Source organism: Abramis brama, assembly GCF_963993115.1.
Source record: "Abramis brama genome assembly, chromosome: 4".
NCBI classification, from domain to species: Eukaryota; Metazoa; Chordata; class Actinopteri; order Cypriniformes; family Leuciscidae; genus Abramis; species Abramis brama.
The window spans coordinates 11,301,988-11,329,225 of record NC_139966.1 but is presented as its reverse complement, the minus strand read 5'-3'; the positions used below and the strand labels follow the sequence as shown (position 1 = coordinate 11,329,225).

At 38.9% G+C, this 27,238-nt stretch overlaps 1 protein-coding gene across 6 annotated transcripts in view; it reads right to left on the bottom strand.

Annotated features, from left to right (window-relative positions):
• Nucleotides 1–27,238, bottom strand: part of terfa (telomeric repeat binding factor a) — a 31,398-nt gene that overhangs the window by 3,688 nt on the left and 472 nt on the right. The window contains exons 2-19 of one of the 6 annotated variants that reach the window (XM_084112249.1): nucleotides 26,751–26,846; nucleotides 26,436–26,560; nucleotides 19,343–19,435; nucleotides 18,550–18,690; nucleotides 17,619–17,743; nucleotides 14,279–14,743; nucleotides 13,929–14,015; nucleotides 8,464–8,550; nucleotides 7,851–7,937; nucleotides 7,347–7,433; nucleotides 6,823–6,909; nucleotides 6,613–6,684; nucleotides 6,092–6,178; nucleotides 5,877–5,957; nucleotides 5,060–5,146; nucleotides 4,864–4,953; nucleotides 4,703–4,776; nucleotides 1,744–1,775 (exon numbers count right to left, since the gene is read on the bottom strand). In XM_084112249.1, the coding sequence (XP_083968375.1) occupies nucleotides 1,744–1,775; nucleotides 4,703–4,776; nucleotides 4,864–4,953; nucleotides 5,060–5,146; nucleotides 5,877–5,957; nucleotides 6,092–6,178; nucleotides 6,613–6,684; nucleotides 6,823–6,909; nucleotides 7,347–7,433; nucleotides 7,851–7,937; nucleotides 8,464–8,550; nucleotides 13,929–14,015; nucleotides 14,279–14,743; nucleotides 17,619–17,743; nucleotides 18,550–18,690; nucleotides 19,343–19,435; nucleotides 26,436–26,560; nucleotides 26,751–26,846 (2,003 nt within the window). The remainder of the gene's footprint in view (nucleotides 1–1,743; nucleotides 1,776–4,702; nucleotides 4,777–4,863; nucleotides 4,954–5,059; nucleotides 5,147–5,876; nucleotides 5,958–6,091; nucleotides 6,179–6,612; nucleotides 6,685–6,822; nucleotides 6,910–7,346; nucleotides 7,434–7,850; nucleotides 7,938–8,463; nucleotides 8,551–13,928; nucleotides 14,016–14,278; nucleotides 14,744–17,618; nucleotides 17,744–18,549; nucleotides 18,691–19,342; nucleotides 19,436–26,435; nucleotides 26,561–26,750; nucleotides 26,847–27,238) is intronic. The other 5 variants (XM_084112250.1, XM_084112251.1, XM_084112252.1 and 2 more) reach the window with 5 other exon arrangements.

Genomic DNA, 27,238 nt, shown 5'->3' with positions numbered 1-27,238 from the left:
ATGTTTAGTTGGTGAATAGCATAGACTACTATTACACAGTAGCGGTAACGTTAAGCGCACCAAAATGAAATATAATATTCAGAAGTAAACAGCATAGCTGACATATAGATTCAGTTAACATCCACAAATGAATAAGCGTGTCGATTCAGGGAGCAGTGTAAAGTGCCCGTGCAAAATCAGTTTTTGTGTGTGTTTTTAGTAATTGTTGGTTTCTTCGTAAAGAAAACACATTTTTACTCAAATTAATCAAAATGGATTTATCACGTTCTGGAACCAAACTATAATATTCAGAAGTAAACAGTGTAGCTGACTGAGTGTTTATGTCAGAATGTTTATGTTTAAACCACAACCTTCTTGGGGCTTCTTTGACCGATACAACCCTCTAATGTCAGAATGTTTATTTTTAGACCACAACCTTTTAAAAATGATATATTTAACGATATCTTTAGCATTTCTCATCCAAACAACGTCAAACTTGGCACTGCACTTACTCGTGCCCGTAGCGAGACACCTGTCGAGTTTGAAATCCATTGGACTAACGGTTCGAGAGATATGCGGTTAAAGGACAAATCCAGTGAAAAATGAACCTAGGGGTAATTAACACATGGTTACCGAGTAAATAATACCAGTTACTTGCAGCGCGAAATGAACATGAATGAGCATCTGAAAGTGTGTTAAAAGATAGAGTACAACTTACCGAAGTCCGTATCATGTCACATGGAATCGCTTAATCAGTGTTTTAACCGTGGAAAGACGTTAGTAAACAATGTCATGTAACGTCACATTTACCTCAGAAAAAACATATCCAGTGACCATAAACTCGTTAGTCAGCTAGAAAAATTAACTCTAGAGAGGAATATATGGAATTTTTATATAGGATATAGGAATATTTTGTCAAATATATGCACCATATTACATATCGATCAATAAATTACAGAAACGTCTGATTAAGCGATTCCATGTGACATGATACGGACTTCGGTAAGTTGTACTCTATCTTTTAACACACTTTCAGATGCTCATTCATGTTCATTTCGCACTGCAAGTAACTGGTATTATTAAGGCGGAAGAGAAGATCATGTGCGCGCTGCTGCTTCTCTTGAGATGAGCTGAGCTGAGCCAGAGCGATCTCACGCCACAGCGCCAAAACGGTAATTATGTTTTTGAATTTCGTAAGAAACTGGGCGTAATTTGAAATCTGATACTTCGTTTCATATCAATAATAACAGGGCACAAAGATTATTGTGATTTATTGGATGGGATGCGCGCAACAATGTTCCATTCATTCATCAACTGAAAACAGGATGACTAATCGATTCTTGGGATTTAAGAATCAATATCGTTTCGTAAAAATGAGAATCGATTAAAATTGAGAAATCGATATTTTTTACCCAGCCCTAACACACATATATATATATATATATATAAACCCTCCTGCTCAATGTTGTCCGACAAACAATGTTCACATTGAAGGCTATGAAAACAATAGTAAGGCTATGAAAACCTATAGTAAGTTTAACCATGTAGTCTATGCTATATATATAAATAATGTGCAAAAATGTCTGTCTGTCTCTGTCTCTGTCTCTGTCTCTGTCTCTCTCTCTCTCTCTCTCTGCAGGAGTTTCTAACATTTACAGATGGAGAACACACCTGTGAAACGCAGTGAGGAAAACACATCATCTCAAACACATTACACTGTATCTGTCAACACATGCATCTGATGGGACACACACACACACGCACCTTCTTGGTGTACTTCTTCTTGCGGGACGGACCTGCAGACGACACAAACGTGAAGCAGAAATGTGAGTGTGTGTGACGACAGACACAGGATGTGTCATATGTACCACCAATCATAACTTCCTAATTTGTAATGATACACAGAACATGTCACTCGCTTTTGCACAAAACAAACTAAACCAGGCCTTGCGAATGCATGCTTTCATTGATTCACTTTGATCATGATGCAGTGTAAATAAATACATCTAAATGTGTATGCTTTCTCCGGCGATGTTTACATGTGACCAAATAATCCGTTAGTAATGGGGTTGACAGCTCAATCGGACTGAAGAGCCTCCATGTAAACGCCTTAATCGATCCGACTGAGCTCGATCCCAATGAGACTTCGATCGGATTGAAAGTGGTGGTTTATTCCTTTTCTAATCCGATCGAGAGAACCTGACATAAAAACAGTGTAATGACGTGTGACGCACTGTTCCTCCTGATGAATAAAGTGTGGTATAAACGAGTGTGTGTTATTCTGTAATCTGGCTTTCTCTGCGTGTGTGAAGTGGAGCAGGACAACGGCCAACCAGCGCTCGCTTCAGACGCTCATCCACACACGACACAGTTTAATATAAGCACAACGGCTCATACGCTCATTATCTCCAAACTATGAGCAGAAATGGATAAGTATTAAATCTGCTGTTTAAAACTAATAAAGAACGGATGTAGGAGAACAGTTGTTATGCGTAAACATCGGGAAACTGTATATCTGTGCAGTGAGTGCATGTCTAAAAATACATCCCGATCAGAAGCTTGTGACATATAAACACACACATCAACCCGATTACATGATTAGTGTTCATGTGAACACTACAAAACACAAGTTGAGTATGTAAACGTAGCCAGTCAGTACCACAGATTAGCAGAACACAGTTAGATTGAGCTTGATAATCAATATATGAAGGGGAGAATGCCCTGCATGATATCGTGTATTTCTATATGATGTAGTCAAGCAAAGTCACACGAGTAATGTGCTGTCGGCACGACTGATTCTGTGCAACAGGTAATACTGGGAGTCCAGAAACAGTGCTGTCCAAACTCAATAGTTCATCAGTGATTCATTCATAGATGCAAGTAGGGCTGCACGATTAATCGTATTTTAATCGCGATAACGATATCTGCCTCTCTCGATTAATTTAAAAAAATTGTCGCGATATTTGCCCGCTCGTTTTTTATCCTGAAAACGCTTTTTTATTAGACATTTGCATTATCTTGCATTGTAAACAAGTCCCCACTAGCACTGATGTTTGTGGTTGCCAGATCTGAATCTTAAATCTCCCAAATTACCCAAACAGAGCTTTTCTCTTACATGTTATGCCCCGTGTTTTACTTAATCGGTGCAATCTGGCAACCCTGCGCGCGCTCTACACTGCGGAAAAAACACTGATCTCCACAGCGATATTCTGTTTGCAGCCAGTCTGTTTCTTCACAAGCCACTGTTTGTGTTTGTGTGACTAAATCTGTTTCGCTGTTCTGTTTTTTGAAGTTTACGTTTTTACCAGTTTTCATGATGTGAATCAGTTGAAAACGACAGCCACTGCCCGTTTTCAGTGAGTATCAACAAGTAGACTATTTTTCTTTGCAGTACGAATTTGCTGAGCGATCTGGATCTGTACTTTGTCTCATTTTCAACCGAAATGTGTCGCTTTAAGATCTAATGTGAAGACGCATCACAAAGCGCTCAACGTTAAATCATGCCATTTGTATTGACTTGCTGTCTGAGGAAGTTGTAACGTTAGTTGGTTAAATGAAGTCTGATGGTTTGAAATTAACACCCGCCAAATGCGGCTAAAAATTAACTTTGGCGGGTATCGCTGTCAAATCACTGGCCACTTTGGCATGTTATGTTTACTGACTTTGCTGGGGAAATTCGTGTAAACCAAATCTTGCGGATTTTGCGCAAATACTCGTGCAAAAGCGTTAACTGTCTCTTCTCTTTCTCTGTAGTTTCTCAAATGAGAATAATCGTGATTAATTATCGCAATTATAATTTTGAGCAAAATAATCGGGATTATCATTTTAACCATTATCGTGCAGCCCTAGATGCAAGAATCAGCCTTTTGAGCCAATCGGTTGAGTGGATGATTCAATGACTCATTCAGATACTGGCACTTTCAAAGTATCATTAAAAAAATCATTTCAATGTTTTTTAAACAATCTCAAAGCATGATTTATGCAGTTGCTGTTTCAGTGTAAATGCATCCAAATGCAAAGAGCAAAAGCAGATTTACATACTGATTTCTTCTGACTGGAAACATCCCTATAGAGTTTTATTATTCTAATTTAGTATCTTGATTAAATGCAAAGAGTTTTAACCAAAGATGAGGCATGCATCCAATAAAGTTATAAAATAATGCCCCTGGAAGTCAGTGGAAAAGGTCTTTGAGCGAATCTGTAGAGCGAACGATTCAATGAATCAAATTAAGTTTCAAATTTAAAAAGTATCATTGAAAAAGTCATTTCAATATCTTTTCGATTACAACTGCGCAAGTCATGCTTTGAGATCATGTCAGTGTAAATGCAGAGCAAAATCAGATTTTCATACAGACTTCTTCTGACTGGAAACATCCCTGTGGTGTCCTATTATTGCAACTGATTAAATGCAAAGGGTTTTACACAAAGATGAGGCATATCCAATAAGGTCATAAAAATGTCCCTATAAAGGCAAACCATCCCTGGAGATCAACACAGCGCACGCTACGACCTGTCAGAGCTGGGAACCGAATCTGAGCAGCTTCAGGAGTCAGCTGACCATGACAGGCCGAATCAGCACAAAATACTGTCTAATTATCCTCACTGACAGAATCCCAGCCGATACGGAGAGATCATGCCTGGCCCTGCAGCTGTGTGTGTGTGTGTGTGTGTGTGTGTGTGTGTGTGTGTGTGTGTGTGTGTGTGTGTGTGTGTGTGTGTGTACCTGAAGCGGCGCTGAACAGAGACTCCTCGTCGCTCCAGTCCTCCTGAATCCCTGACGCGTCCTGCCATCGGGCCCTGAGAGACACACGTCAGTCAGTGCATGTTCACAGTCACACACACACATACACACACACACACACACACCTCCACACACACACACACCTCTTGGAGCTGCGCTTCCCTGAGGACGACGAGCGGCTGTCGGCTGGAGAGCTGCACACCTGCGGGCGAGTGCTGTGAACCTCAGACTCACTGCACTCAGGAGGAACACAGTGGTCAACTTTCTCGTCAAACGTCATTTAAATAAAGGTATATTTGTATCAATGCAGTATTTGTGAGAAATGTCACACACACACACCTGTGATTGCTCCGAGCGGCTCTGCTGTGGCGCGCAGGAGTCGAGCTCTGGGGCGCCGCACGCTCCTCCAACACACACTCTGGGTCACTGTCACAGAGAAACACACAGACTCTCAGTTACAGGGTTCTCAAGCACTGTCTAGCGGAAAGAACACACCCTTAATACACATCTGTATTGCACTCTGCATCTGTAGATCTCAACCCAGCTCTGTAAAAGAGTGCAGTCAGAAACCTTCAGCTGGAGAACGAGAGGCATCCTCCTCATATACGGTGCGTGTATGCTGCTTTTATAGAGGTAAAGTACAAATATGTATTACAAAACCTTGTTTAGTCCTTCTCTAGAGGAATGCGGCGTGTCCCGTTAAGCGCTTAGCATTCGGTGTGCCACAGAGTTATACAATGAGCTAATAATATTGTGTACCTCTCATAATAATAATAATATTAGAAGTAGAAGTTCTGGCGAAGCATCACACAAACTCAACTCAAAGCACGATATAGCTTTAGTGTGTGTGAGTGACTGAGTGAGAGGGTGTTTAGGCTGACTGTTGCGCTGTGTGTTTCAGTGTGAGATCATCAGCTGGAGATCCTGTGTTTTCAGCATCACAGTGAAGCAAGCCTTAGAGAGCATTCAATGAGTAAAGTGTGTGTGAGAGTGTGTGTGTGTGTGTGTGTGTATGTGTGTCCATGAGCATGCCTGAGTATGCGAGCGTGTCTTGAGTGTGTGTGTGTGTATGTGTGTGTGTGTGTGTGTGTGTGTGTGTGTGTGTGTGTGTGTGTGTGTGTGTGTGTGTGTGTGTGTGTGTGTGTACTGAAGGCACCTGCTGTGATGCGGCTCCTGTCCGGCTGTGTGTCTGTCAGACGGAGGATCCTCACACTCCTCATCACTGGACGCAACCACCCTAAGGAGAACACACACACACCGGATCACATCAGCTGTTCACATGCACATTATGGGATATCACATGTCCAGTGGGATCATGTTTGTCCGATAGCAGTGTATCAGTGAGTGTGTGATGATGCAACATGTTCACACCTGCGGCTGTTGTGTGTTTTCTTGCCCGAGCGCCTGACAGACGGAGGAACACTGTGACGCGCAGGAGTCGAGCGCGATTCACCACTGCTACACACACACACACACACTACAGTCAGCTATTGGACATACTTAAACAAGAACACTTTTGTGCTAAATAATCAATGACATGCACATTCATCATCTTATACAATGTGAATGATAATGTGTGTTACAACTCTGTCAGAATGTAAGCATATAAACCAGGGTTCATTTATTTGTGCAGCCGATTTTATCAATTAAACATGTATTCTATTATAAAGACTTAATTTGTGTAACACATTTCCAAAATTTCCTAAGTTTATTTTTCCCCACCAAACTTCTCCAGGGGTTCCATGACTGTTCGACCCCTGCCAAATGTAACATTTTCCAGTATTCTCCTGTCAATTAAAACTTCTTTTTTTAACTTTTATTATTATTTATAATATTTTCTTAAGTGATTGATTACACTGACTGCTGTGTTGAAGGAGAAAACACACACACACCTGTGAGCATCTCTGACAGATGGAGTCGAGCGCTGAGCTGCTGAACACACCTTCGACACACTCGCGGATTCACTGACACACACACACACACACACACACACACACACACACACACACACACACACACTACAGTCAGCTAATATTACAGGACAACATGATTTTAATCATACAGCGATCTGAAGCACTGCTAATTAAAAGTCTTTATTTAACCTGTTATCACGCTGCTTGTCTGTGGATGATTGTCTGACAGTCTGAACCTCAAGATCATCCGACTCTGGATCACTGCGAATGACGAGCCTGGAAAACACAGTTTGCCTTTAGAGAAGCGTTAAAAACTGATAAATATAATACTATGATGCTAACTATAGCGAAAACTATAATGATAGCTATAGCAATAACTATAACACTATGACGATGACTATAATGATAACTTTAGCGACAACTATATTGATAGCTATACCGATAAATATAATGATAGCTAAAACAACCACTATAACGATGACTATAACGATAACTTTAGCGATAAATATAATGATAGCTATACCGATAAATATAATGATAGCTAAAACAACCACTATAACGATGACTATAACGATAACTTTAGCGATAAATATAATGATAGCTATACCAATATAATGATAGCTAAAACAACCATAAAACGATGACAATAACGATAACTTTAGCGATAACTATAATGATAGCTATAACGACTATAGTAAAAATCTTTATTTAACCTGTTATCACGCTGCTTGTCTGTGGATGATCGTCTGACAGTCTGAACCTCAAGATCATCCGACTCTGGATCACTGCGAATGACGAGCCTGGAAAACACAGTTTGCCTTTAGAGAAGCGTTAAAAACTGATAAATATAATACTATGATGCTAACTATAGCGAAAACTATAATGATAGCTATAGCAATAACTATAACACTATGACGATGACTATAATGATAACTTTAGCGACAACTATATTGATAGCTATAACAACCACTTTAACAGTGATTATAGCAATAACTTTAGCGATAAATATAATGATAGCTATAACGATAAATATAATGATAGCTAAAACCACCACTATAACGATGACTATAACGATAACTTTAGCGATAAATATAATGATAGCTATAATGATAAATATAATGATAGCTAAAACAACCATAAAACTATGACAATAACGATAACTTTAGCGATAACTATAATGATAGCTATAACGACTATAGTAAAAGTCTTTATTTAACCTGTTATCACGCTGCTTGTCTGTGGATGATTGTCTGACAGTCTGAACCTCAAGATCATCCGACTCTGGATCACTGCGAATGACGAGCCTGGAAAACACAGTTTGCCTTTAGAGAAGCGTTAAAAACTGATAAATATAATACTATGATGCTAACTATAGCGAAAACTATAATGATAGCTATAGCAATAACTATAACACTATGACGATGACTATAATGATAACTTTAGCGACAACTATATTGATAGCTATAACAACCACTTTAACAGTGATTATAGCAATAACTTTAGCGATAAATATAATGATAGCTATAACGATAAATATAATGATAGCTAAAACCACCACTATAACGATGACTACAACAATAACTTTAGCGATAAATATAATGATAGCTATACCGATAAATATAATGATAGCTAAAACAACCACTAAAACGATGACTATAACGATAACTTTAGCGATAAATATAATGATAGCTATAATGATAAATATAATGATAGCTATAATGATAAATATAATGATAGCTAAAACAACCATAAAACGATGACAATAACGATAACTTTAGCGATAACTATAATGATAGCTATAACGACTATAGTAAAAAGTCTTTATTTAACCTGTTATCACGCTGGTTGTCTGTGGATGATTGTCTGACAGTCTGAACCTCAAGATCATCCGACTCTGGATCACTGCGAATGACGAGCCTGGAAAACACAGTTTGCCTTTAGAGAAGCGTTCATATGTTTTTTTTTTTTTTTTTTTTTTATGAGACTGATTATGAACTGTCACAGCAAAACAAAAATACAACACCAGTCGTTGGGGAAGCTCAGATGATTCCTAATGGATTGCTTCCTGCTCCAGAACTGTTGAACTGGGTGAAAAATAAAACGAAATAAAATAATACAAGTGGACCGTGCCAAGCAGGCCTAAGAGGACTTCCAAAAAAGGGAGCCCTAAGTGTCAAAAGGACGGTTACTGTTTTGGCCTATTTATGGATTGTTTTTGTTATTATTAGTACTATTGGTCCCTTGTAATAACCTATAATTAGCACTGAGGTAAGGTGCTCCAAGTCGCCAGTGATTTAGGAAGACATGCCTTTGGCAGTGTCTCCTTTCCTTTTCAGTCGACTTTTTTTAGTTATATTGTGTACTCTTTACTTCCTTTGGCCTAATAGAAGATTTTTGGGAGGGTTTAGGGATTTTTTTATTTATTTTTTGTGTATTATGGGACTATTATGTTTCTGGTTTATCATTACTTAGGACGGATCAGGGATTTTCTTGTTATTTCAGTTTTTAATATTTTGTTTTGTGTTTTTCTTTTTGGAATAATAACTAATAGTAGTAAGAACAGCCATACAGTTACTGGTTTGCAGGGGTACGTATTAAAAGGTTATGTAACAAACAATAGCTTTGTTGAATGGCATTCAATATAAATGATTTTAATATTTTTTCCTGGAATGTCCAAGGTTTAGGTAATCGGATTAAAAGGATAAAAATGTTATCTGTTTTGAAGGATGATAAAGCGGACATTGTCTTTTTACAAGAAACTTATTTATCTGACATTGAACACTCCAAACTTAAAACAGACTGGGTAGGCCAAGTTTATTTCTCATCATTTAAATCCCATAGTAGAGGAACATGTATTTTACTAAATCGTAACGTACATTTTATTTTGAGTAAATTGATAACTGATCCAAATGGCAGGTTTGTTTTGATTTCAGGCACCCTTAATGAAGCCCCAATTACCTTGTTAAATATATATGCTCCTAATGTAGATGAGCCGTCTTTTTTTCCGATATGATATTATTATTTAACGAGAATTGTAAAGGTTTGGGAATTATGGGAGGGGATTTCAATGTAACTTTAGGTACAAGAGACAAATCCAATCAAACTAAGATTTCCAATCCTAGATCCACGAAGACCCTCCTCGGATTATGTGCAGAAAGTGGTCTAATTGATGTTTGGCGGGATCTACATCCTAATGTCAGAGACTATACTTTTTTTTCAAATGTGCATAATTCCTACTCTCGATTAGACTATTTTTTTGTTCCTTCTAATTGTATGTATATGATATCTAAGTGTAGTATAAATCCAATTGTCCTTTCAGACCATGCAAGAATCTATTTGAAGGTCAAATGCGCTCAGAAAAGGTTTACCTTTAAACGATGGAGGTTTGACTCTTTTCTCCTTAAAGATAATGATCTAAAATCAAACATACGGGTATGGATTTCAAATTATATAAAAGAAAATGATGCTTCGGTAGAGCCTAATACTGTTTGGGAAGCAGCAAAAGCTACCCTAAGAGGCCTTCTTATCACGTACGTTTCATTTAAAAACCGTAAAAAATTAGATAAAAGAAAAGAGATAGAGAAAGAGGTTGTACAAAGGGAAAACCTTCATAAAGAAGCTCCTACCGAGGACAACTGGAAACAATTAATCACTGCTAAAGGAAATCTGAACTCTATAATATCTGAAGAGACCATACAAAAAATGAATTATATTAGACAAAGAGATTACGAGTTTGGAAATAAACCAGGTAAATTATTAGCTTATCAAATAAAGAAAGAGCAAGCCAAGAAAATTATAAAAGCTATATACTCTAGAGATAATAAAATAACTTACCATCCTGGAGAAATCAATCAATTTTTTTTAATTTTTATAATAACCTTTATAATTCTGAAATGGGGTACTCACAGGAAAATCTGGAGGATTATCTTAGCACAATTAATTTACCTGAAGTCTCAGTATCAGACCAATTGATCTTAAACTCACCATTTACAGAAGCGGAAGTACTGTCTACAATACATTCAATGCCGTTAAATAAAAGCCCAGGGCCAGATGGTTTTTCAGTAGACTTTTATAAAGAGTTTTGGCAAGAGATTCGGCCTATTTTTATGCCAATGGTGAATAATTTTTGCAAAGAAAAAACACTTCCTCAATCAATGAATTTGGCTCACATAAGTGTTCTACTTAAAAGTGGCAGAGATCCTCTACAATGCTCTTCTTACAGGCCTATAAGTTTGTTAGATCATGATTATAAGATCATTACGAAACTCCTAGCTAGAAGGCTGGAGTTAATCTTACCTAAATTAATAAAACCAGACCAGTCAGGTTTTATAAAAGGGAGATATGCAGCAGATAATATAAGGAGAACCCTGAATGTAATAAATGAGATTAACAACTACCAGAAGCCTTCTCTGCTCTTATCTTTAGACGCAGAGAAGGCTTTTGATAGGGTAGAATGGGATTTTCTATTTTCTGTCCTGAAGAAATTTAAAGTGGGAAATAACTTTATTGACTGGATAAGGAGTATTTACAACAGCCCGAAAGCGGCGGTTATAACTAATGGTTACTGTTCTAAATCATTCGCTTTAGCTAGAGGAACAAGGCAGGGGTGCCCTCTGTCACCTTTACTTTTTGCCTTGGTGATTGAACCATTGGCTTCACTTATCAGAGATAATATAAAAATTCAAGGTATTAAGACTGTGTCTGTCGAACATAAAATATCTTTATATGCCGATGATATTCTTTTGTATATTACTGATCCTGATAACTCTGTCCCTCACCTCCTGAACACAGTTAAAGAATTCGGTAGCTATTCAGGATATAAGATAAATTTTTATAAGTCCAATGCACTTTTTTCATATACAACACCAACCGAAGAACTACTTTCTTCTAGTGGGTTTAATTGAACACCAAAAGGCTTCAAATACCTGGGTATATTTATTACTCCAGATTTGGATAATTTAGTTAAAGAAAATTATATTCCCCTTGTAGTTAAGGTGAAATTAGATCTATCGAAATGGATCTCCTTACCGTTAGCATTATTGGGTAGGATAAACATTATCAAAATGAATATCCTCCCAAGATTTCTTTTTTCTTACCAGTAGACTTTTTTAACTCAATTAATAGCCATCTTTCAAGATTCATCTGGAGCAATAAAAACCTCGGATTAGTATGCTGACTTTGATGAAGCCTGAACCTCTGGGAGGTTTAGGTGTACCTAATCTTCAATACTATTTTTGGGCAGCCCAAATTAGGAATTTGATTTCTTGGTCTAAAGAAAGACATGAATCCATGTGGGTCCAGATGGAATCAAATCCATTTGAACCACTGCCCCTTGTCTCTCTGTTATTTATAAAACATTATGAAAAGATAAAAAATATGAATAACCATTTTACTGTACTTAACACTGCAGACTTGGAAAGATTGTAGAAAGAAAACTGGCATTGTCTCTTGTACTTCTATACATTCTCCAATCTTCTTAAATCCAGATCTTAACACTTTAATTACTTTAGGCAATACATGTCAATGGACAAATTCTGGTATATTATATTTTAAAGATCTTTTGAGTGAAAAAATGCAAGTAAAATCATTTATTGACTTAAGAGCAGAATATGATATCTCTAATAAACAATTTTTTAAAAGTTTTTTACATTTTTTAAAAGACACTTTCCGAAGTGTCACTAACTCTCTGATTAAGGGGAAAAAAATACGGCTTTTTTTGTCAGAACTGGAGGACACTTTTTTTTCCGCAGACACAATAAAAGGAATGATTTCTAAATGTTATCATATTTTGACAAAGGAATCTCAATCCTCTTTCCGACTTTTAAAAATAATATGGGAAAGGGATCTAAGCAGAACTTTTGAAGATGATGTATGGGTAAATATTTGTAATAGAATTCATTTCCCATTTACAAGTATTAAGATTTAAGGCCTATTTATACTTCTGCGTCGAACTGCCGCCGTAGCTACGTCATAGGCTGTGTGTAGCGCGCGTACCCTACGGCGTACCCTGACGTGCACCTCTCCAAAAATTTAACAACGCGTCAATTCTACGCGGACGCAAACGCTGTGATTGGTGTGCCAGAACCCCTCCCTCGGGGTTTCACATGCTCCCTAGGTGCGCGTCAACGCGGACAACGACGCAGAAGTATGAATTAAAACCAACACGTTGCCTACGGCGTATAGGCTCCGGCGTAGGTCCGACGCAGAAGTATAATGAGGCCTTAAGGAGACTAATTTTAAGTTTATCCACAAAACCTACTTAACACCTTTAAAAATGCATAAAATATCAAATGATATTCCAGCAGTTTGTCAGAGATGTAAAAATATGGATGGGACATTTATACAAATGTTTTGGGACTGCAGTCTTTTAAAAGGATATTGGAGATCAATTCATTCTTTTACTCAGTCAGTTTTGGATAAGCATTTTGACTTGAGTAACAGTCTATATTTGTTAAATGATATTGATAATTTGGAGTTAGATCAGAAAAAAATGCAGGTTATTTATTTTGATATCTTATTTTGCAAAAAATTGCATACTTTTATGTTGGAAGGATGTTTCCCCTCCATCTCTTAAGACCTTTTTTGACCAATTGTCTTCATTTCTGCCATTAGAAAAACTGACTTTGGAGAAATATAACCGTGCACATCTCTTTAATGAATTCTGGTGCCCTATACTTTTAGGTATTGGAAAATGATATGACCTTGTAGATCAAGTTCTGTATTTATGCTGTTTAATTAATTATTTATTCATTTACTTTTATTTTATTTATTTATTTATTTATTTTTATTTTTTACTTTTTATTTTTTTTCTTCAATTTTTATGTTGTTGTTATATCCCTATGAGGGTGGTGGGTGGAAAAATGCTTAAAAGAAAGTTGTATACAGAAAATGTGTTAACTTTAAAATCAGGGATTTTTACCTCGGTATGTTATATAAATGATTTTCTTTTGAGAAATAAAATAATATAAAAAAAAAAAGAAAAAAAGAAAAAAAAAGAGAAGCGTTCAAAACTGAGGGAATAACATGAGATGGGAGGCCCATTATTGTTAATAACAATAATTATAATACTATGATGGTAACTATGCCAAAAACTATAATGATAGCTATAGCAATAACTAAAACACTGGGATTATAGCGATAACATTAGCGATAACGATAGCTAAAACAACAACTATATCACTTGACGATGACTATAACGATAACTGTAATGATAGCTATAATGACCGCTATAACGATAACTTTAGCGATAACTATAATGATAGCTATAACGACTATAGTAAAAGTCTTTATTTAACCTGTTATCACGCTGGTTGTCTGTGGATGATTGTCTGACAGTCTGAACCTCAAGATCATCCGACTCTGGATCACTGCGAATGACGAGCCTGGAAAACACAGTTTGCCTTTAGAGAAGGATAACCCCAACACTATGACGATAACTTTAGTGATGACTATAATTATAGCTATAATGACAACTACATCAATATGATGATTATAACGATAACTTTACCGATAACTATAATGACAACTATAACGATGACTAGAGCGATAACTTTACCGATAACTATAATGACAACTATAACACTATGACGATGACTAGAGCGATAACTAGGACACTATCGCTGGTGTGAGCACTCGTGTCAGTGACCTCTGAGGGGACGTCTGCAGGGCTGAGCAGCTGCTGATCTGCGTGATGTTGTCCTGAGAGTCGTCTTCGCTGGGCTGGCTGTCATCCTCCGTGACCAGGCGTGATATGGTCATGCCAGTGTAACGGCGTAACGTAACGCGCGGCTCGCGGCCGCTCACCCTCTCCACCGGCTCGCGGCCGCTCACCCTCTCCACCGGCTCGCGGCCGCTCACCCTCTCCACCGGCTCGCGGCCGCTCACCCTCTCCACCAGCTCGCGGCCGCTCACCCTCTCCACCAGCTCCATGGGCGTCTCGGACAGAGCCAGGTTGAGCTCGGCACCGGGCGTCTCTCGGCTCTGCTGCTCCGCCTCCGCCTCCAGCTCCACCTCCTCCAGCAGCCGAGAGAACGGCACGCTCACGCCACACTCCTCGCTCAGCTCGCCGTACACCTGACGCACACTCTGCAGACTCACACACCACACGCCGCTGACACACACACACGGCTCTCATCAGACAGGTTAACGTGCCACTTCACTGTATGACAGGAGTAGTTCACTTCAGAAGTAAAGTTTCCTGATAATTTACTCTCCGCCACGTCAAGATGTTCATGCCTGTCTTTCTCCAGTCGAAAAGAAATTACGTTTTTTAAGGAAAACATTCCAGGATTTTTCTCCATATAGTGACTTCAATGGGGTCCAACGGGTTGAAGGTCCAGATGTGAGTTTCAGTGCAGCTTCAAAGTCTCGACACGATCCAGCCGAGGAATAAGAGTCTCATCTAGACAAACCAGCCGCCATTTTATAACAAAATAAACATTTATATACTTTTTAACCACAAATGTTTGTATTGCACATCGATGCGCCACGCACTGCGTAATCAGGTTGAAAGGTCAAGCGTGACGTAGGCGGAAGTACAGACCTAAAGCAAACATGCAAAAGACTAAGTCAAACGGCATTTACAAAAAAAACGTAACAACAATGTTGGATGATTTTGAAGTTGGATGAGAAAATGTTTTTTCTCCTTATCCTGCATTTTTGAACCAGAACACGTGTGACCTTTCAACCTGATTATGTAATGCGTGAAGTCGTGGATGTGCAAGACCAGCATTTGTGGTTAAAAAGTATATAAAAGTATATTTTTGTTATAAAATGGCGGCTGGTTTGTCTAGATGAGACTCTTATTCCTCGGCTGGATCGTGTCTAGACTATGAAGCTGCACTGAAACTCACATTTGGACCTTCAACCTGCTGGATCCCATTGAAGACACTATATGGAGAAAAATCCTGGAATGTTTTCCTCAAAGTCTGCGTGAACCGGAAGTTGCAAGCGAAAGGGAATATTGAACCGAGGGCAGGGTTTGACTCTAGCGCTCCTCCTCTCCATCTCTGCTCATAGCAGACTAAAGGTTTGAGGGGAGTGGTTAAGCGTTTTCAACCCAAGCCGTCAAACTGACATCATCAGAGAAGGAACGCCATTTCCAGACAGGAAGCAACTTTTCAGACTTTGATTAAAGATTACCACAACACACAATTTTTTTCTGTGTATTAAAGGCACAATATGTAACTTTTTTGCTTTAAAATTAGCAAAAATCACTATATCTACGTTATATATTTTTTTTAGTTGTGTACTTACATTATCCCGACTGTTTCCAACAACTTTCAAACCAGGAGAAATTTTAATTTTATTTAACGGCACGTTTCTTTATTTCCGTTTTGTCGCCGTCAATGCCGTCATATCCGCGTTGTCCCTGGTTTCCGCTCGTACTGCCATGGTAACCAGAGCTATGAGCAGAGCCCTCTGATTAACCAAAGCGACAGACGTAGACAACTGTGGAGTTCGCAATGTCTATTTGCACGCTGTTGTTGTTTCGTTCAAACATTATGGACCATGGCAAGCAGACTTTGGATAAAAAAGGAGAACTAAAACGAGAATCAATATCAGCGCGGTGTTTTCGAGATGCCGAGAGCTCCCATAGACAGTATATAAACGAGAGCTCCACGTCCGAGACTTCGACCGCTCCTACATGTACTTTATTAAACAGGTGAGCACATTTACATAAAACTAATCAATGTTATATAGTTCAACAATGATAAAATGTTAGAATATGATCTGTATGTTATTCTAATGTTGATCTAGCTTACTGCTAGTCTCATACAGACAAACTAACACATACATTTCAACACATTTAAATGCAGTTTAGTGTGATAGTGTAATGTTAGACCAATGAAACAGCGCTGCGTTACCTCACAAGTTTAATTTGTCTAATAAACTGACCTGTGAGTTGTAATCCTGCACTTGCGTGTAGTTCGGTAGAATGAAATGTCCTTATTCCTTTTATATCCGCGGGACTCGCGTCGCGTGTGGAGCTGATAGCTGTCTCTTAGAGTCGACCTGCTTCATATCACAGTCATGATAAAAGCATCGATGTATTCAGTCATCCATAAACATTATTAGATCGGCCGGCTTGACGTTGAGGACAACATCCATAATTCTTAGCATGTGTTGCGTCATCAAACTACGCCTTTGTTATTGTAAATAGGTTAGCGACCCCTAGTGGAGAAAAATTCCATACTGTACGTTTAACTTGCACGGATTAATTGTTCACCATAAGACTAGTAATATGCGCTAACAAAGTAAATAGGGTCAATTTTGATTTCAGGTCAACTTTAAATAAACCTTTATTTCTTTTCCACTGAAGAAAGACAGACATGGATATATGTCTAATACTTTATTTTTGTTATATGCTTTCGTGGTCTTTTTAAATATTTCTACTTAGATTTTATTTATTTTTATTCCGGTTTTATTAACTTTAGTTTCCAGGTGAATATGAATCATATTAGTTGGCTTAATTAGTTTAGCAAATAGATGTTTCCTTATGTCATTTTCATGTTTAACTGAGTCTGTTACTTTCACTGTTCTTTCTATAGCTATCTATCGCATGTCTTCTGTAATATAATAGCACTGCACACATTTAGCGCCGCTCAAATACAAATAGTACTTTGTTTTTACCATATTTAGCACTACACTTTATTTAATTTCTACATTTCCATAACTGTTTATTTCACACCAACATAATGAAGTATAATGCGCACTCAAAGATTATTAATAACCTATCTTGTTCTGTCATATGTAGATCTTGTTACCCCGTTAAAAAGCTGTGCAATACATTCTAATAAACGTCTTTTTATTTTATAGTATCATAATATCATATTTTTTTATAAATAGTTTTTCATGGTTTCTACGGAAACTGTTCAGTAATTCAAACTAAAAAGTAAAAAAAAAAAATGTTTTTAGTAATTCAGCTTGAACTCATTTTATTTCAGTTAACAGTCCTAATGTTGAGGTGCAGCGTGTGTTAGTACCCATGATCCTCTGCTGCTGCTGCGCTGGGCTTCTGCGTGGAGCTCCGCCCCCTCTGCGATGATGATGACGATGATGATGTCGTCGGCTCAGTGCTCGGGCGGAGATGTCCGGAGCGCTTCAGCATCTGCAGAACAAACACACACAACGTCTAGAGGTCCGGTACACTTCAAGCTAGGGGTGTGTGAGATTGACCAAAAATGATATCTCGATATTTTCAATAATGATAATGAAACGATATTTCGTGCTTTTATTTTATTGTGTTTGAAGGATTAGGTCTGCCGTGGACAGCCGACTCCTCGCGTGTTTGATATTCTTCATATTCTGTATGGTCGTCAGTTTGCAGAAGTGACAGAAATCATCTTTTCCAATAAGATCAATATTTTTGGAGCTTTTTTTCCTTAATGAAGACATTTTTAACCTAATTAAATGCATGCATCCTTTTTTTTTAAATTCTTACATTAAATCAAATTCTATTAAGACGACACAATAGGCCTGTTAACAATCAAATGAAATCAGCCTCAGTCTGAACTATTTTCGTTGGCGAAAAGGAGCAAGAACAGGCATATAAGTCACTTATTAACTTGTTTATTGAACTGTGTTATAAAATCAATATCACATTTGTAATCGTGCTGATATTTGGAGAAAAAAACGTTTATCTTTGTGTGATATTGCTTAACTATATTAAATTATATAAATATAAATGATATACAGAGGTATTTTTCCCATTATCTTAGTGTATGTGTGCGTTTTTGTGAATACTTAATACTTGATAATGTCAAATCACACATCACTAAAACAACATTCAGGATATTATCTCAGAGATATATATATCGCACACCCCCACCGTGTGAGTGTGGTGCCGTGGTTTCCAGCTGAACGAGCTTGTGCAGTTTGAGAAGGTGAAGGTGTGATGAAGATGAGGAGGCAGACCTGCGTGAGGAAGGGCTCGGGGACGCGGTACAGCCGCTCGATGAACTCCAGCATGTCCTGCTTGAAGTCGCTGTATGAGATCAGCTGCAGAACTGAGTGAGATGAGCGCCTCCGCTGGATCAGGCTCGCCAGCAGCTTCTTCTGCACACACACACACACACACACACACAATATTCCATGATCGCTGGGAATTATCCGATTATCATTCAAAAAGCTCGCAGCTCTCCCTCACATGCTCATCCTCTAAACGGCATTCGCTCAAATCCCGCTCCGACTAAACATTTAGTTTCATATTTATGTTTTATAATGTTATTTTTTTATTTCATGCATGTTGATTATATGAAAAGTGAACAGCATTAGTCAGATGGGATCACAATTTGGCTACACTCGCAAGTGTCTGTGAGTGTCAATGCAACTAAGAGAAATAACATCTAAATCATGTTCCAGTTTTTGCTTGAATATATTAAACATATCTAATTATTTCTTTAATACATTTTCATTTTAATTGTGCAACTTATAAAACGTTAAAATATGGATTCAATTTACATATTAAAACTAGTGTATCAAATGGCAAATGTAAATTATATAACTGAATTTTGTGCAAACCAAACGTTGCACAAATGTAATGGAAAATGTACATTTAAATACAGAAATACATTGCCATGTTACATATTGCATTTCAAATATTGCTACCCAAATGCTCACTTTTTTTTTTTTTTTTTTTACACTAATCGCAGCCTATTGGACATTGTGTGATTAAATGAACTACTGTAATATAAGGAGCGGCCCTCACCTTCCCTGCTGCATCTGCGGCTGCGCTGAAGTGCTTGTGCAGGATCTCCTCGGCCTTCTCGAACTCTCCACTCCTGATGCACACCACTATGAGCTGCACACACACACACACACGCGTCACTGATCGCTGCAGAGAAACAGACGACTGAGGCTTGCTGTAATCATGCATGCTCAAAGAACCAAAATAATGTTATTTCAAGATATGATGTTATTTTTGCTGGCAATAAGGCTGTTACAAAACTAACACTTGCCTAAAAAATGAACAGTAAAACATTCTCAAACGGTGCTAAAATAAGAACAAAAAGTCTAATCACAAGCTATCGAGAGTGAGGAGTCACGTGCCGACTTGGGTTCATTTGGGCGGGGTCTGAGCCGGTCGGCCATGATGGCAGGAGACGCTATCGGTTGCCAGGGGCAACGCCTTCAGAACTTCACAGAAGCGCGACTAAACATTCCAGAGCTCTTTAATTTTTGCGCATTTATTATTTAGGCGGGACATAGACTGATCTACGAATACGAAAAAGAAAAGGAAGAAAGTAAAGCAATGCAAAAAGATAAGGCGAAAGAAAAGGGACCTTACAGGAACAAGCTCACACCAAGCGCAAAACAGTGGTATTTGGAGAAGATCTAACATGAGATATAATCCGTCTTGTGTAGACCTAACGGGCGATCTTTGGTCTTGTGAATCTTGTTCTCTGGCCGAACTGAGGGCTAAGTGAAATTTCATAACTTTATATTTGGGCTATTTAACTTTACCGTTGTTGTAATGTTAGACTAGAGTGCTGACTTTGTATGTTTGACTGAATTGTTTGCTTTATTTGTATAGCTTCTTGTACTTTTTACTTATAGGCTACTTTTATAATGGCTATTATTGATAAAACTGAAATTTAACAAAAAGAGACAGGGTTTAGTTTTGTATTTTTTTATTTTATTACAGTGAAGATGATCAGAGTACAAATGCACATATTGCCTGAACCATATTAATAAGTTTAATATGTTTAAAATTTAAACGAAAAGAACAATTTAAATTTAACAATTAAAAAAAAATGTTTTGTTATAAATATGCTAACGTTACATTTAGTGAATATAATAAATATGCGTTGCCTGAACCACATTTGTGTAATGTTTAAGATTTCTTTAAATGAAAACGAAAAGAAGCAGTGTAGTGTTTTATAACATATTTCGTTTTATTGTTGCCTAAAATGTACATACAGAGATAGCAGAGCGAGCTGAGTGACGCGCGCTGTACCATTAGCAGAATAACCGGACTCGCGTCCTCGGGAGTCATTCTCCTGAGCTGGACTTGGCATTGAAGTCCGAACTTTGCGTACTTGCTATTGGGAAATGGCTAATGTCGGCGCTTGGCTTCTTGTGACAAACACTGGAGCAGTTTTTACTTCCAGGCATGGTAAAACAGTGCGGAATTGCGAAAACCTCCTCTACTACCGAGTTAACAACACACGTAAACAATCATGTTTTGCCGCTGGAATCCTGCTGAAGGATCCAAATTTAAGAATATGTTTAAGATCTGCTGATCTTACTTCCTTACATAACATCACATGAAAAACTAAGGTGAATTACACTGTATTGGGCATTCAAGGTGAACATGATGGCATCAATTTACTGATCAGAAGTTAGCTTTAAGTCAGCTGTCTAAACATTGTAATAGTCAGGGGTTTTGTTAGCCTTTGATCTTCCAACTAAGAGTTGAACTGTGTGTGAATGTTACTAGTCTTAGTTCTCGTGACCATTTGTGTTTATACCATTTGGGGAGCTCAGTTGGGGGTAATTGCCTCTATTGTCTTTAGCAGTAGTCATCCCTAAAGGCTGTGCATAAGTTCAGCACCTTTAGGGACAGCCCACTGAAATGCCTATAAAGAAACCATGTAAAGTTACGTTAGTCAGACTGATTTGGGAAGAACTGCAGCCGCGTCAACGCGAAGTCCTCAATAAAGAATAACTTCTTGAACGTGATCCCCAACGTCTCCTGGTCTCTTGCTTCGACGAAGAAAAAGTTTTCAACAATTTGGTGCCTGTGACCCGGATAGAGTTCCAGCTCCTTCACCTGAATCCAGATTGAAACAGCAAGCTCAAACAAAGATCTGCTTTCCAGACTGCATCTTTTGGAATGCAGAGCGAAACTTCCAGCTGAACAAAGATTTCCAGTCTGAATCTTCTTTTACAAACAAGGGTTGGTGAGTGCTACTCTATTCAAAAGAACCTTTAAAGACCAGTACAAGTTTGAAATCCTCTGCGCCGTTCAGAGAAGTAGTTAACAGACAGCTGCAGGGTTTTGTTAACTAAGTTTATCCTCTAAAAAGTTTTTTTTTTGAGATGAAATTGCATTATCCTCTACATTGCTAGAGAAGGTTTATCCTCTGTAAAGTTAGTGAAGATTTATCCTCCGCTTTATCAGGGACGGTTAGCATTAGTGCTAATATTTTGGTTTATCCTTTGCTTCAGGCAGAGAAGAATTAGCTTTATGTGCTAGTTATTTCTGTTGATCCTCTGTTCTTGTAGGCAGGGAAGATTTTAGCGTAAAGTGCTAGTAATTTGTGTTATCCTTTGCTCTGGGCAAGGAAGGTTAACAATAGCTGATGTGTTAACAAGTGTACCCTCTGTGTAGACACTAGAGAGAAGTTTTAGTGTTTTTGATTGTGTGGTAACAAAGAAAACTCACAAAAATGTTTAGGAAAAATCCCAGACTGATCCCCACTACTGAAAAAGGTGGCCGTGCAGCTCCATTGTGGTCAGAAAGCGAATTTAAAACATTGTTGGGAGAACAAATGGACTCTATAGTGACGAAGTCCGTCAGATTGGATTTGACAAAGAAATATGAGATTCATCCAGACAAAGCATGGTCGATGGAAGATTGTAAAAAGGTACTAGGAGCAAGTGTTCGCAAGAACAAAGTCAAAGCCATTATTTGTTGCCACAGAGAATTTGTTTTAGCAATAGCTACAGAACAGTCTAAACGCAACTCAGAGCTGGAGAAACAGAACAATGAGCTCCGTGCTAGAATATCTTCTTTGACTAAGAAATTACACCGCAACAAAGATGCAGAAAAAACTGATGAGGGAGAATTTAGTCAGCCGGATAACATTTATCCTGACTTAAAAGCTTTCTTTGAAAAAGATGTAGCCATCCAATCAGTAACTGATAAGCCAGTAGATTCAGTGAAGGTGTGTGGCGCTAGGAGAAGGTCTCAGGGAATTGAGGTAACTGAAAGTGTTCCTCCCAATTCTTCTGTTGTCCAAATACAAGCTGTTGCCAAAGCTCTAGGACCGAAAGATATCGAGAGACTATCCCAGAGTTTACCTTCAGCACGCACAGAATTTTCTGAATTTAGAAGGGCATTGGTCAGTAAAATGCGTCTTTATGACATGTCGTTGCCAGAAGTTACACAGCTGATGTCACAAATTCTAACTGAATCTGAATTCAACAATTTTGAGTCTGCTGTCACTTCCGAGCTGCAACATGCCAGTAAAGGCGATTTGAGAGAAGGTGTTTTGAAAATCCTAAAGAATATCTTAGGACCCAAAATCGATTGGTCGAGAGTTACTAGCTGTGTACAAGAGAAAGGAGAGACTGTGAGTGAATATACTGAGAGGTTCTGTCAGGTAGCGGTAACGTACAGTGGAATAGTGGATGATTCCGAAAGTGTGTTAGCTGACAAAGGAGCTCTAATCCGAATTTGGGCAGATGGTCTTGTAGCTGAGTACAGAACAGCCTTGCCATTCCTAGATATTACGTGGGCTAAAAGAACTCTCAGAAGTAACCTAGAAAGTTTAGCTATTTGGGAAAGAGATTCTGATGTCAAAGAGAGAGTAAGAATTGCAGCAGTTTCTGTTAAGGTCAACTCAGAGAAGCCAAAGAAACGCAAAAGTCCTAGAGAAGCCAGTTGTTCTTACTGTGGCAAGCATGGACATTTTGGAAAAGAATGTAGAAAAAACAAAAATAACTTAAGACAAGTTAACAATGTTATGCAGATTTTACTACATTTGTTTGCTACTTTGAAGCAACCCCTCCCCTCGTCATTGGACTCGTGGGTAAGCTTTTTGAGGTGTTAACCATTTAGGCTGTGATTGCTTAATCTCCCCAGTAACTCACAACAAAGATGAAAGACTTATTGACTGTCACAGCCTTTGTTTGGGGGACATTCAGTATACTCACAGCCTTAAAATGTTATACCACAGAATATTGCAGTTAGACAACCATCCTCTGTTAATGATGTTTATTAGGACTGATGTTTCACTGGAGAATGGAAATGTGCCAATTTTTCTCACACACTGTACAGTGTGCACACAACAGGGACAGAATAGGACACACAGACCAGGGCGGAGCCAATGGAAGAACCGATGTGCAACAGGCCTCGGGGGTCAGCCATGTGGTGAAGATTTCCTCATCCCCCCTCTTATCCCCACCTCACTGGTCCATAGGTGTCAAATCAATTAAGAAATAGGGAAAGAATGAAACAACCGCAGCAGACGCTACAACCCTAGTGTTTGGACAAATACTGCTCTGTCGTCTTTTGTTTTCTTTCTTCCTCTGTGCAGATAAACACTTGATGGCTGTTCCAAAAATCCATATGCAACGACGTCTCACCTGCATATGAAGCCACAACCTCAAGAAGACAACTACACCCACTGCTGAACGAGCCAATCACAAAAGAAAAAGAAGAAAAAAAAAATACACAACGCAGAAATACAAAACCTTCAGTCATCCATCGATATGATCAAGACTACAAGCCTGCACCATTATCTGAGTGCTGCACCTGGTTAATATGACTGAAGATAACTTTTCATGGTTCGGAAACCTGTTAGTATCAAGTGTGTCAACCAGCAAATGACTCACGTCCAGCACACCCGTAAGATTTCACGGACCCTAAGTGCATGTTTGTTTCTGTGTCAACATGCAATTACAGATGAACAACACAGAGCAAGTTATATGTGCCTGTAACTTACACAAGTTACAAGAATGAACATATGCGATGTGCCTGTAACTTACACCAGTTACAAGAATTAACTTTATGTGTTTAAATTTGTATTTTGTGAGAGTTTTTAAGAACTCTCAAACGGGGGACTGAAGGATCCAAATTTAAGAATATGTTTAAGATCTGCTGATCTTACTTCCTTACATAACATCACATGAAAAACTAAGGTGAATTACACTGTATTGGGCATTCAAGGTGAACATGATGGCATCAATTTACTGATCAGAAGTTAGCTTTAAGTCAGCTGTCTAAACATTGTAATAGTCAGGGGTTTTGTTAGCCTTTGATCTTCCAGCTAAGAGTTGAACTGTGTGTGAATGTTACTAGTCTTAGTTCTCGTGACCATTTGTGTTTATACCATTTGGGGAGCTCAGTTGGGGGTAATTGCCTCTATTGTCTTTAGCAGTAGTCATCCCTAAAGGCTGTGTGTAAGTTCAGAACCTTAAGGGACAGCCCACTGAAATGCCTATAAAGAAACCATGTAAAGTTACGTTAGTCAGACTGATTTGGGAAGAACTGCAGCCGCGTCAACGCGAAGTCCTCAATAAAGAATAACTTTGTTTGAACGTGATCCCCAACGTCTCCTGGTCTCTTGCTTCGACGAAGAAAAAGTTTTCAACAATGCCAACATGGCGGATCGAGGGGAGGGGCTCTATACCATGACGACAACTCCTCACTCTCAATAGAGCAAATAAACACAACAGGAAAAAGACAGAAATGAGATGCACTGCTTTAAAGGGTTAGTTCATCTCAAAATGATCATTCTGTCAGTAATTACTCGCCCTCATGACACTTCAAGACCTTCGCTCATCTTCTGAACACAAATGAAGATATTTCTGACGAAATCTGAGACACATCTATCCTCCATTGACAGGCTACGCAACTACCACGTTGCGCAAAAAACAACAACATAATTTACCGCCTTATTTACAGAATATTAATCTCCAACACACGTTCATGAGAGCATCACGACACAGGCGTGTCGTGTTGACAACGCGAGAGTACATGTAGATGCGTGACGGATATTAATATTCTGTGAATAAAGCGGTAAATTATGTTTCAGTAATTGTCGACTGCCTTCCTGGGCTTGAGCTTGAGCGGCTTACAATGGAGGGACAGAAATCTCTCAGACGTGTGTTCAGGAAATTAAGGAAAGTCTCAAGCCTGGTTTATACTCGACGCGTCCGCACGAGCGCGAAGGTGCGCGCGGCAAAAATGATGTCATTGCGGTGTGGGCAGTCGTGCGCGTTGGGTTCGCAAGACCCAATTTCGCCTGGCGGTGTGCGCGACATTTTTTGTAACAACGCGCGCGGCGCCGCATCCGAAGATGAACGACTTCGAGCCGAATCTGGCCGAGCTCGAACTTCTCACCACACCGGCACCCAGTTTGCACGTCTAAATGAGCTGCTTACATTTAAAAAATGAGCATACAATAGCATAAAAAGTATTTTTAATGAACATAAGGTCCATGTTTAATAAAAATGTTCACGAAACTTAATGAAATGTTTAGTGAAATTAGAGATTGTTAATTTAGTTATGTTTTATAGCCTACACATTCTCATATCCATATATTTTGTTTTATTGTCACTAGTATCTCAGGGTTTACTGGGTTTTACACATGGTTTTACACGATTCTTTTTGTAGTGTGGTATTGGTGGTGGTGTACTAAAATAAACATTGTCACGTGTGTATAGCTTTCTTCTTCTCACTGCTGATTCCTGATGGTTTAGAGGACGATTACTCGAGTCGCCCCCTGTCGTTTTAAAGAATAGTACAACGGCGAGCGCGTCAAGTATAAACGCCTCGTCCGTTCGGGGAGGTGCGCACGCAGTCTGCGGAGACTCGCGCTGCGGAGCCAGGCGAAAGTATAACCAAGGCTTCACTGGTCTGGAACGACGCGAGGGCGAGTAAATGATGACAAAGGGTTGGAAATGAAAATTTTAAATTAAATAATTAAAACTAAATTTTACATCTAAGCCAGTTCTCACATTTCTAGCGGTACATCGGCCGCCCCTGTTGTCCCGTGCAGTAGTGGATATCTGAGATAGGTGTACTGCACTGCAGGTGTGTGTGTGTGTGTGTGTGTGTGTGTCGGTCTCACCATCTCGGCGATGGCGTTGTGCACGCGCTGCTGCTCTCGCTGCGGGACGTCCAGCTCTCGGCACAGCGACTCCAGGACGGCCAGAGCCGACTCCAGCGGCGTCTTCGGCTCCTCGAACGTCAGATCTGTGGCACACACACACACACACACACACACACGTCAGCGCCAGAAACACACATCAGAGACACACACATAGGGTTGCAAAATTATGGGAATTTTCAAAGATGGAAACTTTCCATGGGAATAAACTGGGAATTTTCAAATTTGAAGGTTGGCTCTTCAACCCTACACACACACACACACACGCTGGCTCACCCAGCTTGTCCCCGTTGTTGACCCTGGACAGGAACTGCATGCAGCGCAGCTTGAGGACCGTGTCTCCGTGCCCGTCCATGGGCAGCGCCACCATACCTGACAACACCACGTGACACGTGTATATTACACATGATTTCAGATGACATGTATATTACACACACTCAACATTCATCCTGCGAAAATGCTGATTTATCATGAAAACGTGTTATCTAATCCTGACACAACACACAGTGTTGGAAAGACTAGAGCATCCAAATCTGTGATAGTAATATATGATCCAAATCATTTAATTTTTGTACACAATAAAAATGAGCAGCATCACAGATATCAGCATAGATCAGGTCTACACACACTTACTATTCATCCTGAGGAAACATCATATAGTTTCATATTACAAAATAATTACTTGACACAGCACATACTAGTGTGGAAAGACTCGAGGATCCATATTCGTGATATTGTAGTAATATTGTCCAAATTATTTTGTT